The 16,275-nt window shown below is 58.3% G+C and overlaps 4 protein-coding genes across 4 annotated transcripts; 2 read left to right on the top strand and 2 right to left on the bottom strand.

The window, feature by feature from the left end:
* Positions 1 to 841: 841 nt before the first annotated feature.
* Positions 842 to 1,402, bottom strand: TRAVEDRAFT_52766 (uncharacterized protein; the record flags this gene model as incomplete). The annotated part of the gene is made up of 2 exons (XM_008045356.1): positions 842 to 1,213; positions 1,271 to 1,402. The coding sequence occupies 2 exons, from the start codon at positions 1,400 to 1,402 to the stop codon at positions 842 to 844; spliced, it is 504 nt and encodes a 167-aa protein (XP_008043547.1).
* A 2,859-nt stretch (positions 1,403 to 4,261) lies between these two features.
* On the top strand, positions 4,262 to 5,861 carry TRAVEDRAFT_31683 (uncharacterized protein; the record flags this gene model as incomplete). The annotated part of the gene is made up of 4 exons (XM_008045212.1): positions 4,262 to 4,456; positions 4,521 to 5,376; positions 5,438 to 5,616; positions 5,667 to 5,861. A coding segment is annotated over one exon (187 nt), but the record flags the coding sequence as incomplete, so codon positions are not given.
* A 297-nt stretch (positions 5,862 to 6,158) lies between these two features.
* On the top strand, positions 6,159 to 6,743 carry TRAVEDRAFT_74860 (uncharacterized protein; the record flags this gene model as incomplete). The annotated part of the gene is made up of 2 exons (XM_008045697.1): positions 6,159 to 6,227; positions 6,270 to 6,743. Coding segments are annotated over 2 exons (374 nt in total), but the record flags the coding sequence as incomplete, so codon positions are not given.
* Positions 6,744 to 13,124: 6,381 nt separating this feature from the next.
* TRAVEDRAFT_31682 (uncharacterized protein) lies at positions 13,125 to 13,807 on the bottom strand. Its single transcript, XM_008045211.1, has 2 exons — positions 13,692 to 13,807; positions 13,125 to 13,593 (listed from the first exon to the last, which is right to left on the bottom strand). The coding sequence occupies exon 2, from the start codon at positions 13,374 to 13,376 to the stop codon at positions 13,212 to 13,214; it is 165 nt and encodes a 54-aa protein (XP_008043402.1). The 5' UTR covers positions 13,377 to 13,593; positions 13,692 to 13,807; the 3' UTR covers positions 13,125 to 13,211.
* Positions 13,808 to 16,275: the final 2,468 nt, after the last annotated feature.

Genomic DNA, 16,275 nt, shown 5'->3' with positions numbered 1-16,275 from the left:
TGACACATTTTGTGCTTACATTATTGACATGGTCTATGCAGTAATACTGAGAACAACATGCACATCAACTCTGACCTTGATGAACTCTCAGGTTTATCTAAAGACCCATACCCTGGGATTGATGGGAGCAACCTTGAAGAAAACACAGTCGCTGAGGCAGTTGGTGCTTTTCAAGTAAGTCCTGAATCTCCCGTGCATTCATATCCAAACTCAATTGAGGATGCAGGTCATCGAATAAATACCACCATATGCATACCACCGGTCACCTCTTCCCATAGATACAGACTCTGAAATGATCTCCATATGTTTTTTCCTCTTCCTCTTCTTTTTCCCATTCTCTGCATCTCCACCCTGTACCCCACCCAACGGCCCCCTGGCAGACCGGCAACAGCACAAAGACGGTAGGGCACCAATGGGCAGCAGCGCGACCTCCCGCTGTCGAGCGGGGGCGACGTGCGGACGCAAATAGGAGGCGTGCTGCACACGCCCATTTGTGCCCGAGTCATTCCTTTGTGCCTGCGCTGGCGAGCGGGTGGTCTGCGGGTGGGGCTTCTTGGTTCCTGTGACGGTCTCTGGATTCGGTTATGTACGAGCGAGCACGTGCGATGTATGCGATGCCTGCGACAATTAGATGTGTATTTATCGAACTTGCGGGATACAGGATGCGTGACTCTGTGTTACGGGGCCAGGATGGCGCAGACATGGAAGAGCCTCAATGGCACTCGCTAGCCCGCGCCGGTGCAAGCAACCTGCACCGCCGGTGTTCCAGTCGGGGGAACTCAGACGTACCGTGCGCCCGCATTGCCCATCGAGACCTTCATATACGACGCGGCATGACGAGCTACCCGTTGTTGGTTGTGCGAAGATGTCGAGGTCGCGGCGTGGTCCCGCAAGTCTTTAAGGGCTCGATGGTCGTGTCCAGGTGGAGTCCGCGAGCACGACCTAGAGGGAGCGGCCAGAGTTTCATGACGCGTGGGTCGACGCTGATTGGGCGAGGGAGTTTCATCGTGTCATCATGTCGCTCGCAGGTCTCCGCCGAACAGACTTGTCCGTCGGGCCTCCGATAGCGCGAGGATGGCGCGCGGTAGGGCTCGGGGGTAAGGTCCAGAGCTGGAGAGCGCGTGGTGTGTTCGCCTTCGAGGGTGCTGCTACCAACGCCGAGCATCGACAGCGCGAGATTAACGTGGACGGCGGTAAAGTCGCGGTGCGAGCGCTGATTGCGCGTCGAGGCCGTGAGCACAATCTCGCGGTAACAGAAAGGACGACTCACCAAGCGAGCGTGCCATGCGTGCATTCCCGCCAATCCTGTGCCTCCAACGTCGATGTACGACTCCTGCGTCGACGGCGCAATGTGCGTGCAGTCACGAGTAGTCACTACTGCGCCCTGAGCGGTGAGCGGCATGACCGGTGCCTGCCCATGGAGCCAAGTGCTGGCGCGCTATGCGGCGTGGACTTCTGCACATAGCAGGCCGACCGGGGCCAGACAACTCGGGTAGATATGGGTGTAAGACTCACTGGTGAGAAAGGGCGCAGACGGCCGCTGTGCTTCGTGCACGTGGGGTTGATGCACTCACAGTGGAGGTCGAGAGAAGCTCAGTAATCTGCTTAGCACCGAGCCATGCTGTTGAGAGCGGTTGGGAGATCCGCCTGGGGGATGGCGGAATATTAGAAGCGGCGGCAGCGGGCGACGTACTGGTAATATGGCTGGCTGAGGGCTACCCATGTTCGCAAGCGAAAAGGTCTGCATATGCCTCCTCCCTGCATTTGAAGCTTAGCATACGACTTGCGAGCATACCGAGGGCGAGCGCCGCGCAGGTTTGGAACTCGGGGGCAACTTAAGCGGCATGCGCCAAGTCGATCGCGGCCAGTAAAGAGGTTTGCCGCCGATGGGCATCGTTCAAATCAGACCGTGAGCACGTGAGCAGCATACGACCTCGAGATTGCGCCGCCAGAGAAAGCCAGAGAGCAGCGAGGAAAGACTCGATGTGTAGACGTCCGCGTCCGAGTGAGTGAGAGTGAGCGTGAAGCCGCCCGCCAGATGCCTGGGACCATCTGACGTCATCCCCTGGACGCTCTAGGCGCTCGTACCTGCCTTGCATCCCATCCGCGACTACCGCGACTCTACCTTGCTGTCTACTCTATAACTACTCGTCACGCCTGCTTTAGAGAACGCTGGTCTCCCTGCTCGCGCTGGTTGGCGTTGCAGTTAGTGGAGCAAGATATTGCAGGTCGCGCTTGCTGAGACAATCCACGAAGCCCCCTCGCAGACCCTCTCCGCGTTAGCTCTCAATCTCTACACAAGACGCCTTCCCTACACCTCCCCAAGCCTCGACCGAGAACTGCTGTGTCTCTGCCACCCAGAATTTGGCGATCCACGGCTCTCGACTTGGCGCTAAGACGGTCCCCTCGCAGTACGCGCACCACGTCGGCATCATGCGTCGGAGCTCCGTGTCGCAGTACGTGGTACTACGTAAGACGGCGTAAGATGAAGGTGGTACCACCCCCTCATCCGCCTGCAGATTATTCGGAATCCATACGTTCAGTTTGTAGTTAGTAAGTCAACGCTCCTTCTCTGCCGCTTTGTCGTGACTCACAGTTGCTCAAGAATCGGAAACGCCTGAAGCGAGCGCAGCCCGCCCTACCATGGTCCTCAACATCTCAATATCACCTATAATATCGCTCGCTTAAGGACACCAGCGAAGGCGTATACCATACACGACGCGCCATCCGTCCTGCGTACACTGTCGGAGGACCCGGACGAATGGACGTGAGAGCACTGCGTGGAGAACGCTTTCCCGCTTGTGCGAGTTCGGAGGTGAGTGACCGTGAGTCCTTCCTAGGTTCTCACCCAGATCGATGATCATCTCCAGTTCTCCCCATCTCGATAGGTAACTCTGTATCGTCCTAGGAATATGTCAGCGCTGCCCGTAGGCCATCCCTCTCACTAGCGACAAATCGAGTTGCTCTAGGGTGCTTGTAGTCGCATGCTGCACCAAGCACGCCCGTGCCCCAGTTCCAAACCAACAGAAGCTAAGCCGTGCACGCGCGAGGATCTCAATGCCGCCGTGGACTGTGCTCGAGCGTAGGCTCAAAATTGCGCTGTGCGTCCATGTGCTCATCATCCATCAATACGTCAAATAGCTGAGCATGTGCGCAGTGTTCACGGAAGCAAGAGGGCACCGTGCTCTGACGCCTCCGCGCCAGCCGGTCGCGGAACATTGCCTCCAAGCGCGCGGCTCGAGACAGGCATTCCCCGAAGACACCATCACGCTAGGCGACTCTCTCCTCGCCCGCGATCAGCTCTGCCTCGCCGTCGCCGTGGACTCATCACTACGCCGCACGCACCTATCACGAGACACCCTTCGTCGCTCTCTTCACGCGCCAGTACGATATCCCGGAGGCCCTCAAGCATGCTTTCTGCGAGCTTCTCACGAGCATCGAGTCTGCGCCGCGCTGTCCACGAGCTCCGGGATAACTGAGGAGAGCTCTACGACGTAGACGATGAACTTCAGCAGAGCCAGCGCGGGGCGGCTCTGGTCCCGCCGCCCGCGAAGACAGGATGTCCGCGCTCCGGCGCGATCACTCACTCCGTATGCACAACGATTCCCGTCACGCAAGGGCGACGGCTCATCGTGTGCGCTCCCCGCTGCGGCGTCCCGATGGCGTTAGGCGGTGGAACACGCACGCTTCGATTCGCGCGTACGGACGTGGGATCTGGTGCCGCCGTTGTCGCTCTCGCCCGCCGGGAGCTCGTGCTTGACGTACGTGTCCCGCAGCGCTACCGTTCGCGCCGCAACGCGCCTCACATTGACGATTTCCGTTATAGGTAAGCGTCGCTTTTGCCGTGTTTCCTCTAGCGAGATCGTGACAGCTCTGTCTGCAGTAGCGTACACGCCGTCTCTCCATCCTCTGGATGATCCAGATGCTCAGACATCGGGTTACTCTTTGCGTCGTCCCCCCTGACCTGCCGGAGCAGCCCGCGATGCTCTCTCCTTCCCCACATTGCTCATCACGCTCGCACACCGTCAAGCTGCTGTCATCCCAGGCCGACTCGATATGAACATCAATTATCTTCGTCGACTGCACGTATGCTGCCAGTTGGCCGAGTACCTGAAAAGCACCGCTCCTACTCGGGGCCCTTGAGGTTAGGACCGGCGCAGGATCCCAACTTGCACGAAAGTGACGAACAGTAGATGTCCGCCGGGAGGTACCTGGTTTTGGTTCCCGGGAACTTCTGAAGCGGCCGTCGCTCTTGTGCGGATGCATGATCATGTACGTCTACGGACGCTCGTCACGATCTGCGAACACGGCTTCGACACGGAGCCCATGCGGGACGACTCATCGGAGGAGATGGAGCACTATCCGCTCATCTAAGACCTGGCGGAGAGCTGCCGCGATGAGCTTCCGCCTACCCCTGCGCGGATTGTCTAGCGCTTCAACGAGCTTGCTAAACTCTGTACGTTCAGTCCTTCGTAACAGGCTACTTCGCAGTGCTGATGCTTCCGCGGCTGTGATATTAGAGCATTCACAGCGACGTATCTTCAGCAAGTCAGCGCACAGAGATCGTACAGCTCGAAGATATGACGACGAAGGGTTTGGACCGGCCGGAGCGCCTCGTGTTTGACTCTGGTCGTATCAAAGTCGCCGCTGTTCACGCCGAACGTGCACGTACTGCACCGTGTTGCTGCTACGTGCCCTAGTGCTTACGTCGTTGTGCCCGCCGCTGCACGCTCAACTGGCCTCACCCCGCTCGTATCCCAGCATCTAAACTATCCGGGACACCGCCAACACGCACGTGCCTCTCAGTTCGCGGTGGTGCGCCAGAGCTTTTCGGTGCGAACAAGCAGCTAGAGAGGCTACGCCCTACCTGCGCACACCCAGTACGCCGCCGCGGTATACGCGCGCGGTCGAAGTCGCGGTCGAGGAGCGCTTGCGCAACGTCGTCTTTCGATGTACCACAAGCTGGCGAGCTTCCCGATCGCGACCACGCTGGCCCAGATCTAGGTGACAGACATATCTGCAAGATATGGTTACACGCTGCAGCCAGACACCACCGCAAGGCAGGCCGCCGTCGTGCATGCCCTCGTCTGCAGAATTTTGGGCGACAGACACCTTCGCGCTCTCAAGCCCCAGCGGGACCTACAGACATGTGCATTACCGCAACGGTACAACACGGGACCCGTTGGCGAATGGACTGGAACTGAACGACCGTGACTCGGGGTGGCCACCGTGGGCCAGATGGAGGTGACACACGGGCTCAGGGTGCTAATCGCAGGTGAGATGGTATCGCCGGACGCCGAGAGCGTGGGGCGGGTCAATCCGCCATAGATGCACGTCTAGGACTAGAACTAGAACTATTACGAGTACTGATATTTGGTAGGTCCCGAGCACCCGAGCTTTTTACGGACATGTGCGCTAACTACGAATGGACACGCAGGAAACATCCCAGCTATACGCACTCTACTAGGGCGAGTGCCGCGGCAGCTGCACGGTGACAAAAGTTCCCGGACCTCGGACATGACAAGATCAATGACGACGACGTGCGACCCCGCCGGGATTAGTTGGTATCCTCCACGCAGGAAGAGAAGGTGTCGGCGATCCGACGCGATTCCTCACGTAAGATTTACGACCATCCCGCCGCGAACTTCCTCATACACCTCCAACAGGCTGTGCGCTCCACGACGCGAACTGTGCCCTCTCAAAAGCGGCGTCGGGGCGGGCTGTATGATTGAACGGGACGCTTCAGCTCAAGCAGGTGGACGCGAGATCGTGCAGCGGCTGTTCCCACCCGCTAGACCAAGAAGCCATTCACCGACGACTAGGAAGATCGGTGCGCAAAGGTCGACGGCTGCCCCATATATCACATCCCTGCCGATCTGGACTCGGGCGACTTTGAGAACCTGTTGGCCGCGTAGAGACGCCGCTGTACGTCTCCACTTCTAGGATGCTTCATTGCATCGAGTAGCTAAACCCACTGCAGCATATATACAGATGCGCCGCCGACGCAGAGCGTCGCGCTGTCCCTAGTTCGCGCCGCCCACAACCTATCGTGCGACGTCGTACTGAGACTCGCGAGGAAGCGCCTCTGTGCAATCTGGGATGCCGAGCACCCCCCGAAGGCGCCGCCTCACCCCGCAACCCTAGGCGCCCCATCCCAGATGAGCCCCGCCTCTTCGTCCGTGGTGGTCGATACCAACTACGACACTCTGCACACGTACCACGACGCGGTGTTCATCATCCTCTCCGCACGCTAATACGGGCTTCCAAAGCTCCTCCAACGCGCATTCTACGAACTCCTCGTGAGCGCCGACTTCTGGACCGCGCTCACCGCCAACCGCAAGCAGATCAGGCTCACCGAGGCAGACCTGCTGCGCCTGTACCATGCGCGGCACGTCCTCCAGCAGCACTGGCGCGAGGTGCTCGTGGTCGCGCCATACGTGGACGAGACGGGCGCGTCGACGCGCCGGGGGAACGGGTCCGCGTGCTCAACATACAACCACCGCTATCCGAGCAGGTCGTAGCACTGGCGCAAGATGATGCTGCAGAGCGAGGTGGTCGAGGCGGGGATGGGTGACCCGTTGCGGTACGATGCGTCGAGCGGGCTGACGAAGGAGCAGAAGGAGGCGTGGTGTCGGGGGTGCCGCACGGGCTGGACGGACATGCTCGCGGGGAAACGGGGGAGTGGTGGGCGAGCTTTGGAGGCTTGATGCAGCTTGCGTGAGTGGGTATGAGCCGCCAACATCGTCGATGGGGTCTTTGATATGATTTACGAGATAGAGGAATGTACATTACATGTTCGACGAATGCAATGGAGAATGTTCACAGTTCGATGTTTGCCGAACTCCGTAGATCTCAACGGGCAAGGAGGTCCCTACGGCCCTCGCGTGCGTCAGACGCTGTACCAAGACATTCCAGTCAGTATGGCAGAAGCTCCCGGACACCGTGGTGTACTGGTTCGTTCTCGAGCGCCGGTCCAGGGTTCGTGCGCGGCGCAGCCGCACTCCTACGATCACTCGGGGTTTGGCACCTAGTCTTCATTATCGCCACCAGGCGACTCCTTATCGACGGGGACCGGCCTGGAGGGATTGCGGTCCCGTTCAAAGCTTAAGGTCGTCGATGTCTACACTTCCAGAGACGTCGCCTGACAGCTACAGGTTCCAGTCGGCATTGCCTCTGCCCACGCATACGAAATTCGAGCCTGACCCGCAGCGCCCTCGAGGTTTACGGCCGCGCATCCGACAAAAGTCAGCCTCTGTGATGACGCGCTCCGGCGCCTCTGATGGTGAGGCACAGCGCGTGCGAGCCTGTGCTGTGGTCCGCGCAAGCGCGGGGCAGTCTTCGGGCGAGCGAGTAGGATGCGAGCACTCGCCGTGTTGTGGCTGCACGTACCAAAGCTGGTATCGAGAACCCCGCCGGGTGCGGACGCGAGCGCGTCACCCACGGAGGTCTTCGCGCGCGCGATATGAAACGACGCGCTTCCTGAGGATGGTCGTCTGAAGGCGTCGCCTCGCGTCGTGGTCTGCCGGGTCTCCCCGGGCTTGGTGATCGCGCGGATGGAAATCGCAGGCGCGCCCTAGAGGGCCTGAGCAATCGGAGCCGCATGATGTGCAGTTTGGCGCTTGCGCATGCAAAGGAGTCGTGTCGTGACGCTGCTGGCAGGTCTTCGTCGAGCAGATTTGGCCGCCATGCTTCCACACGCGTGAGGGCAGCGCATTGTTGAAGCTTGAGGACGCGGCGAGGAGAGCGGCGGGAGAGTCCGCCCGGGACGGTGCCGTAGAGCACTGCTAGCGTAACATACGCGCGATACCTGAACGTTGCAGTGCGCGGCTACGCGCGTTGACGGCGGTGTGCTGCTACGATGAGAAGGTGTGACCATTGCAATCCTGGACAGTACGCAGAGACGACTTACCGCGTTAGCGTGCCGAACTAGTTCCTCCGGTCTTGTTGACGCGAGATGCGTGGGGATGCAGAGCTGTCGCGTGCTGGACCGCGTGCGACATGCCCAGCGTGTCTGGTACAAGCTTCGAGTACGAAGAGTCTGCGTGCAACAGTGGGCTCTTGCGCATGTTGAGCCGCGCGGGGAGAGGGTCGGCCTGAGTCTCACCGGGGGCAACCACAGAGACGATGCCCTGCCCGCCGCGCCGCCGTGGTCAACGATTCGGCTGCCAGGACAACTTCTGGATAGAAATCGTCACGCGTGCGAGAGCCCGTCTTGTCGACCTCGAACGAGTGGTGCGATCCAGAGAACTTGTGTGCAATGGACACGGGTCGCGATTGACGCAGAACGGTCCGGCAGCGAGCGATGTACTGACGGTATGGCTGAGACACGCCCGAGATGCGCAGTTCAGCATGATGCTGTACTCACTCACTCGGTATGCGGTATGTGACTAGCGCGGCCAGTGAGCTCAGTGCTTATGTCGAGCTTGGGGCTCAGCGGTATCCAGCGAGCGTCTTACTGCCAGGTCGTTGTTGAAGCTTTGAAGTCCATAGTGTAGAGCAGACGTCGAGCAGCATATGACCCTTGGATAGCGTGGATAGAGTAATCGAGAGGGCAGCGAGGACAGACTCGGTGTGCAGCCGTCCAAGTGAGTGAGAGAGTCCGGGTGAGGGGCGTGAAGTCGCGCGCACCCCTGGGATCGTCTGACGTCATCGCCCAGGACGCGTGTAGGCGCTCGTACTTGCCTTGCATCCCGCCCGCGACTACCGCGCGACTGTGCCTTGCTGCTCAAGCGCTCACCGCACTCGTCGAGCCTACGTCTTAGAGACTTCTAGTCCCCCTCATGTTCCCTTTGCGGAGAATGGTGCAAGAGGCCAGAGGCCGCGCCTGGTGACCCACTGAATGGAGCTCCCTCGTAGGTCCTCCCCGCATCCTCTGTCGATTCCTACACAAGCCTCTCCTCCCATACACCTTCCAAAGCCTCAGGAAAGACCTATTATGTCTCTGCGGGAACAAACCACCCTGGATCTGACAATCCGCGATGCTCAACGTTGCGACCAGACAGTTTCCGCGCGGTACGCGCGCTGCGCAAGCCATTGCTAAGGCTGGACGCCTCGTGTCGCAGTACGCGGCACTACGGGATGAGACGGCGCAGGACGAACCTCTTCCTATGACAACTTCGCAGAGTCCACGCAACTAGCCGATAAGTCAGGGCTGCCTCTCTGCTTCGATCGTGTGCCGCACGCTCCTTCAGGGCCTTACGGTGCACACGCTTCCAGACCTCGACCTTTCAATCTCTCCCACAACATCACTTGAACATGGAAACGCCGTCGAGTAACAGGGCGTTATCGTGTGCGGCGGGCGGCATGTCCTACTTTCGCTGTCGGAGGGCCCGTGCGAGCCCAAGGGTGAGTCCTTTGTACGTTCTCTCCTATGTCAACATTCGTTCGCTCCGGCCGTCTCTCTCCAAGCCTTCTGCAGCGAACACACCCGCGTGCTATGGCCACGCGGACGAAAGTCCTCGGATCCGCGCACCCGCGAAGGCAGGACTACCGCAGGCCGTAGGACGCGGTCGAACGTCTTCATAATGCGGCGCCTCATGATCGTGCTGTACGTGCGTGCTCTTCCCTTCAATCCCGGCGCACGGCGGTTCACTCAGAGACACACCGCAGGTTCTCTGTACCGCGATCACAGTACTCGCGGCCGCGCGTCCGTATCACTCTGCCGTTACATCTTCGCGGCGGCGACGTCGTACATCGCGACAAGTACCTGTAACACGCATGGGCCTCTCGGGCCATGGTGGTGCGCCCGAGCCTGTCCTGAGTGCGAAAACGCAGCTGGCGAGGCTGACGCCCTACCTGCACAAGGACTAATACCCTCGCCGCGGACGTCGAGGAGGTCAAGGAGCATTCGCGCAACGCCGCGTATCGCGATTCAGCATATCGCAAGACCGCGAGCTGGCCGGCTCGCGACCCAACCAGGCCAAAATACACATCCTACGAGACGCGGCTACGCGCTGCAGCCGGGCCCGCGCCGTCGCGCATGCCTCCATCGGCTGATCAGTAGGTGGACACGTCCGCGCACTCTCTATTCTCGGCGAGGCCTACAGACACGCGCATTGCCGCAGGAGTCCAGCGCCATGGAGGCCGGTGGCGAGCGGATCGAGACCAATGCAGGGCGGCGAAGCGCGCGGCGCGCACACCCCTGGAAATGCTACTCCGAGTCGGCGCTGGGTCATGTAGAGACGGCGCGTACGGAGATGCCAATCGCGGGTGAGATGGTGTCGCTGCGCGCAGCAGGGTACTTCACCGCTAATGTGAGTCTAGGATCCGGATTAGAGCAATAGCGTTCAGCGTATTTTGAACGTGTGCGCTGACCACAGTCGGACGAGCAGCAAACATGCCGCCCTCGAGCGAGCTATCCCCACTGTACTAGGGCGAATGCCACGGCAGCGGCATGGTCATGATAGTATTCAGACTTCGGACGCGTCAAGATCGTCGACTCTCGGACGACGACGCGCAATCCCGCGCGCGGTGGCGTTGTATCTGAGTCATAAGTACTGGCTAGCTGGCGCTTCTTCATCCTATTCACGTCTGTTTGTGCGGCGTCTCCCGGCCTCGTAGCATGCATAGCGCTCTCCCTGGGACTCTGTTACTTACACATAGACTGCGGGTGGCTCGCTCACCATGCGGTGATCCTCATACTACACACCTTGCTCACCTTGAGCTCCCCGAGTACTCGTTCGCGTCGCTCGGGTGTACCGGACCTTTGGTGATGAACAATGCATGAGTAAGTTATACTATTGCGTATCACGAATCCAACGTATGTACACGCAACCTCCCTCGTGAGTTCATGTTCAGGTGTCCTCCAGCGGGCGTTGGTAATAGGTATCATATCAAACAATATTCTTCCTGGCCTGCGGACGATGCACGTCGCGCCTCAAGAGTCAAATCGAGGCCCCCATCAGCCCCCGGTGAGCCGACCAAGCAGGGCGTGACGGCGCGAGCCACGCCGCACCGCCGCGACTATACCTGACTATACCCACGGCGGACGAATCATGGCTGTACGAATGCCCTTGTGAGCGCGTAGGCGTCCGCAAACATCCGCGGGGCTGATGCCGGCGCGCGTCGCGCGGGGACTGGAGTCGGGGCTGTAGATCGGCGCGGTCATGACACAGATAATACTCTGCGTCCAAGTGCGTCGGATGTTGAGTCTTCTGCACGAGGATAACGACGTCCCGAGTACATGCAGGGCGCGCGCTGGACAAACGCTGAAGCAGCCGGGTGTCCACGAGATGTTGCCGCGTTTATCGACGGCGCATTTGGTGCGGTGTTTCGTACTCACAGCGATCGGTGGGTTATCGTAGCCCAAGGTCGCGTGAGACCGCACGGCAAGCGTATGTCGTGCAATTGCACGAGCTGCGCTGACACGACGGCGAGAAAAGCGTCGATGGTCGACGAGATGGAGGGAATTCGAAGGGCCGTACCAACTCCGCTTGCAGCAGCCTATGATGGCCCGAATATTCATGGCTCGTAAGTGCGCGACTTATCAGTTTCGAGGAGCGACAAGGCGCCGGCATTTCCGAGCGATGGCCCGCCATGAAAGCCGGGATACGCTGAGGATCTGGGCGAGAGTGACGAACTGGCCGCCTGAGTTTCCATCCAGCGAACTACCTCTTCGGGGTTTGTATCGACCGCGAAGAGGCCCGTCGAATGGCCGGCGCTGTAGGGATGCAGCGGCGTGGTGATGAGATCGACGACGGTGACGGCGACCGAGAGCAGCGGAATATCGCAACATCGTCAGCGCAGATTGGACAGGTCGACTTGCAGGACCTGGCTTGAAGGCGCCAGAGTATTATGCGCGCGAGACGGCTGAGACACCTAAGAAGCCGTGATGTCATGTAAGCAGTCACTACAGTGCTTCAGCGGAGGAGGCAGTTCCTGACATTCCTTCGCGTCGTGGTCCGCCAGGTCTCCCAGGCGCGCGGATCGCGCGCGGACGAGGCTCGCGGGCGTGACCTGGAGACTCGAAGGGACGGCGGAAGCCGCACGACGCGCCGCTTGACGGTGATCCAGCGAAGGTGCCAAATGCTGCTCGCAGATCTTCGCCGAACGCACTTGCCATTCATACTTCGGAGCGTGTGGCGGTTGCGTGCCGTCGAAGCTCGAGGGCGTGATGTAGAGAGAACGGTCCATTGGCAAGTACTTACCTGAGTGTGTGCCGCAGCGGCCGCCGAGCATTGGTACGCGTCGTGTGGGCTGCCGACGCTGGCGGTGGTACACTGCTGTGATCCAAATGTGTGAGCACTCTGATACTGAGCGGTAGGCAAAAACGACTCACCGGGACTGCGTAACAAATTCCGAACCAGCTCCTCCTGCCGCATTGGCGCGTGGTCCGTGAAATTATTACGGAGTTTTGCGCGCTGGGCTTCGTGCGACATGTTCAGCGTGACTGGCACCGGATTCTAGAACGAGGACGAGGAACTGATAGGTACCTGCGCTTGATAGTTCGAGCGGGGAGAAAGAGATCCAGCAGATTTCGCCTGAAACTCACCGAGGGCAATAATGAAGACATCTCGTTCGTCGCGCAGCCGTGCTCGGGAACGTCATGACCAGGGAATGTCCCGTGTTGGCGTCTTCAAGTTTGAAAGAGCCCATGTTGTCGACGGCTTGAAATCGTGTTGTGCAGGGAGATCGCGATGGACGGTTTGCAGGGGATACGAGTCGCGAGCACGCCGACGGGTCGGGCAGCTAGCGAGGTACTGAAAGTATGGCTGAGGGTTGCGAGAGGTTTTCAGTTCGAAAAGATCTCTATCCACTTTCTGAGTGCACTCACTCGCCCAAGATAGGAGTCGCGAGGCTATTGAGTACTGTGTACATCTCGAGCAGGACGGTTGACGGTGTCCAGCGAGCGTTTGGCTGCCAGGTCGTCGTCGAAGTCCATCACTCAGATCAGACGTTGAGCACCGCTGAGCAGCATACGAGCTCTTGATTGTTCCGGCAGAGGTATGAAAGCGAGAGGGCGAGGAGGATGGCAGACTCGACGTGTTGGCGTAGCGTCCGCGTGAGGTGAGAGGCGCAGTAGAGGCGCGAGTCGAGCGCTTGTTATGACGTCATCGCCCAGAACGCAAGGCGGGTGGGCGCTCGTTCCTGCCTCCTCCCTCGCCTTTCCACACTCTCAGGCTGTCCTGCTGTCCTGCTGTCCTGCTGTCCTGGGCTCATACTTACGTGTCCCTTGCCATCCGCTGCTCGATTTCTTGTCTTACTGCGCTTTCTCAAACTCTCTGGGTACCTCGATCGCGTGGCAGTTTGACGTCTAAACCGCCCTTGATGTAATCGCAGGCAGACAACTCGCCCCGTGAAAGGAGAAGGCCAGAAGGCCCTCGCTCGCGCATGCGAATGTCCGGGTACTGGGAAAGCGGTGCGTACCGTGCGTCCATGCCTATCCGATGTTGCGCAACCTCCCGGACGAGGAGAGGACTGCATGTCGATATCGCTGTGCCCCCGCCGTATCCGCCGCCGCCGGTCTTCCTGCCACAGCTGGGGTATAATGTACGGCTGGTACTTGCTACTAGACTTGCATATCCATTGCTAGGCTGTTGTCGTGCCCTCAAGCCCGCTCCAGCCGTCGGATTTCAGAAGTCAGGCGCATATATCGTGAGTTTTCAGCCATCCCCCGTGCACAGGCCCCGCCTCGCTTGGGCAACGGTCGCTGCTATCCTTGCATCGGCTGATCCCTGTTTCCTCCCATATAGACGACTGTCCTTGACATGTCTATCTCGCCGCATAAACCGTCTTTCACATGGCCTGGGTCGGAATCTCGCCCGCTGTCCGACATGCTCGCGACGCAATGTTCCACGACCGCCCTCGCCCCGTCTCCCGTCTACACCGTTCCACCACGACTTTCAGGTGCGCACATCTTATTCCTCGTCGTGTTCTCCTCCGCCTCCGCCGTCCACCGGCGCTTTGTACATACTGCTTCGGTCTGTCGTCCGCCTTATCGGCGCTATCAATTTGATCGCTCCTCGTCTTCCGTCTCGTCCGTCCAGCAGCCACAACCTTCGACGTGTCGACCTCCTGGCGGATGGAACCCTGCGTCCCTCATAGACGCACTGCTGCCCAACGTACCACGATGCACTTGCGCTGTCAGCGTCTTGCACCCTAGGACGCTCGTGCTGCGGGCGACCGCGGCGCGCTCCCGAGAAGCATGCACGGCCTCGCTTCGATTTCTCGCGCGGACAGCATGCATGCCTCCCCCACGCCGTCGCGCTGCACGTTATCCCCTGCGTCGAGGCCGTCGCCGGTCGATCAGTTGCCCACGCTGTGTCGAGCGGTGCACACGCCTCGCCGTAGCCCCTGCCGTCGTCGTGGACCGTGCCACTCCCCTCTCCACGTGCAGTCAGTGAACGCTCATGAGGCTGTCATATAAGGTTTCATAGATGCCATGATGCGGTGCGTGGTGGCGGCTCGCCCGGTGCTACAAGTACAGTGCATGGTCTGACGGTGCTCGTGTCCGACTCCCTCCTCTCGCTTCCTCGCTGCTGCCTCCGCTCACGCTCACCGTCTTGCCCACCCTCGTGGACCATGGAGAACTCGCGCCTCCCGATCGAGGTCTGCGAATGTATCATCGATGAGTGTTTCTATTTCTATTGGCCAGACAACCACAAGACTCTGCGAGCCTGTGCATTGACATGCTCTCAGTGGCTTCCTCGGAGCCAGTATAACCTGTACCATGAGCTAAGGGTTCGGGATAGTGAAGCAGCTGGCTCAATTGTGGACACATTCACAGCCAGACCTGAGCTTGCTGAGCATGTGAGAGTGATTTACATACACCCTGCTAGAGGCTATGCACCCTTGACTCAGCTGTTGAGCCTTCCCTCACTGAAGAAGTGTCAGAGGCTTGGAATGAACATAGCACCTCAGGATGGTTTCCCCCCGAGATATGTGCAGAATTGCCTCTTCCCGTTGCTGATCAAATTTGAGAGTGTGGTTGAATTGGATTTCACGGTCTGGTCGACTGCTTCCGCCATAGGCATTTTCCACATCATCTGGGCAATGCCCCAGCTACTGCGGTGTAACTTACATTATGCAGACACTCTCACACTAGCTGCATCATCATTGGACAACCTGAAGAAGACAGCGTTGAAGATCAAGCCCAGGCTACACCTAAACACATTGATACTTGACTTTCAGGTGAGCTCACAACATGAACATCCCAACTTGATTGCATCTTGTAAGTTGTAACCCACTCTTCAGCTCAGCAATTTGGCACACTTCCAGGGCTATCCCCCACAAGGAGCATTTGGGTCACTTGTGAATCTCACCACATTTGAGTTTGGATTCACAACTGCTGCTGCAGTGTCAGGTGAGTATGACTTTGTGATAGGCCTCTCTTCTCTCACATGAGCAATCTGCTAGACAGTTTTCTTCAATTTCTGGGCGAGATGGTGTCCCTGGAAAAACTCACCATTACAGTCTGGTTTGAAGATTATAGACCAGGAGGAGCTGACCTTCTTGCACAGGTGTTAAGATATATGCGGTCATCACATCTCAAGAAATGTGACATTGACCTTTGGTCAGGTGACCAGTATGGGTGCAAACGGGGTGATTTCCTTGAAATGATCAGTGGTGAAGCAATGCAGCAGTGGTTACAACATTTGCCCTCCATTCCAGAGTTCATCATCACAGTAGAAGAGAATGATACAGCCTTTGACAAAGATTGGTGGACCACAGAGATCACAAAGAACCTGCCTGCCTTGAAGGACACCCTGACGATGCATGTTTATACTTCTGGTATGTCAGATGCATTTTTTCATTAAGGGCCAGTGCACTGAACATATTTCAAATGGGAAATAAGGAAACAAGAATATATGGATGGAAGATTTGCCAGCAGAGGCAGCCTCATCTACGTGAGTAAAAATATTGCACTGACACATTTTGTGCTTACATTATTGATATGTTCCATACAGTGATACTGAAAACAACATGCCCATCACCTTTGAGTTTGATACACTCTTCAGTTTATCTGAAGACCCATCCAATTAGATTGATTAGAGCAACTGTGAAGATAAGACAGTCACTGACACAGTTAGTGCTCTTCAAGTAAGTTCTGAATCTCCTGTACATTCATATCCAAACTCAATTGAGGATGCAGGTCATTGAATGAATACCACCATATGCATGCCACCGGTCACCTCTTCCCATAGATACAGATTCTGAAACAATCTCCTTACCTTTTTCCCTCTTCCTCTTCCCCTCTTATTTCCCCCCATTTTCTGCATCTCCACCCTATACCCCACCCAACGGCCCCCTGGCAGACTGGCAACAGCACAAAGACGG

The sequence above is a fragment of the Trametes versicolor genome (genome assembly GCF_000271585.1).
Source record: "Trametes versicolor FP-101664 SS1 unplaced genomic scaffold TRAVEscaffold_12, whole genome shotgun sequence".
Lineage (NCBI taxonomy): Eukaryota > Fungi > Basidiomycota > Agaricomycetes > Polyporales > Polyporaceae > Trametes > Trametes versicolor.
Note: the sequence above shows the minus strand (reverse complement) of the source record. Positions and strands in the feature narration are given on the sequence as shown.

Coding starts and splice junctions, on each gene's coding strand:
- TRAVEDRAFT_31682 (XM_008045211.1), bottom strand. CDS start 13,376: ATGGACGCACGGTACGCACCGCTTTCCCAGTACCCGGACATTCGCATG.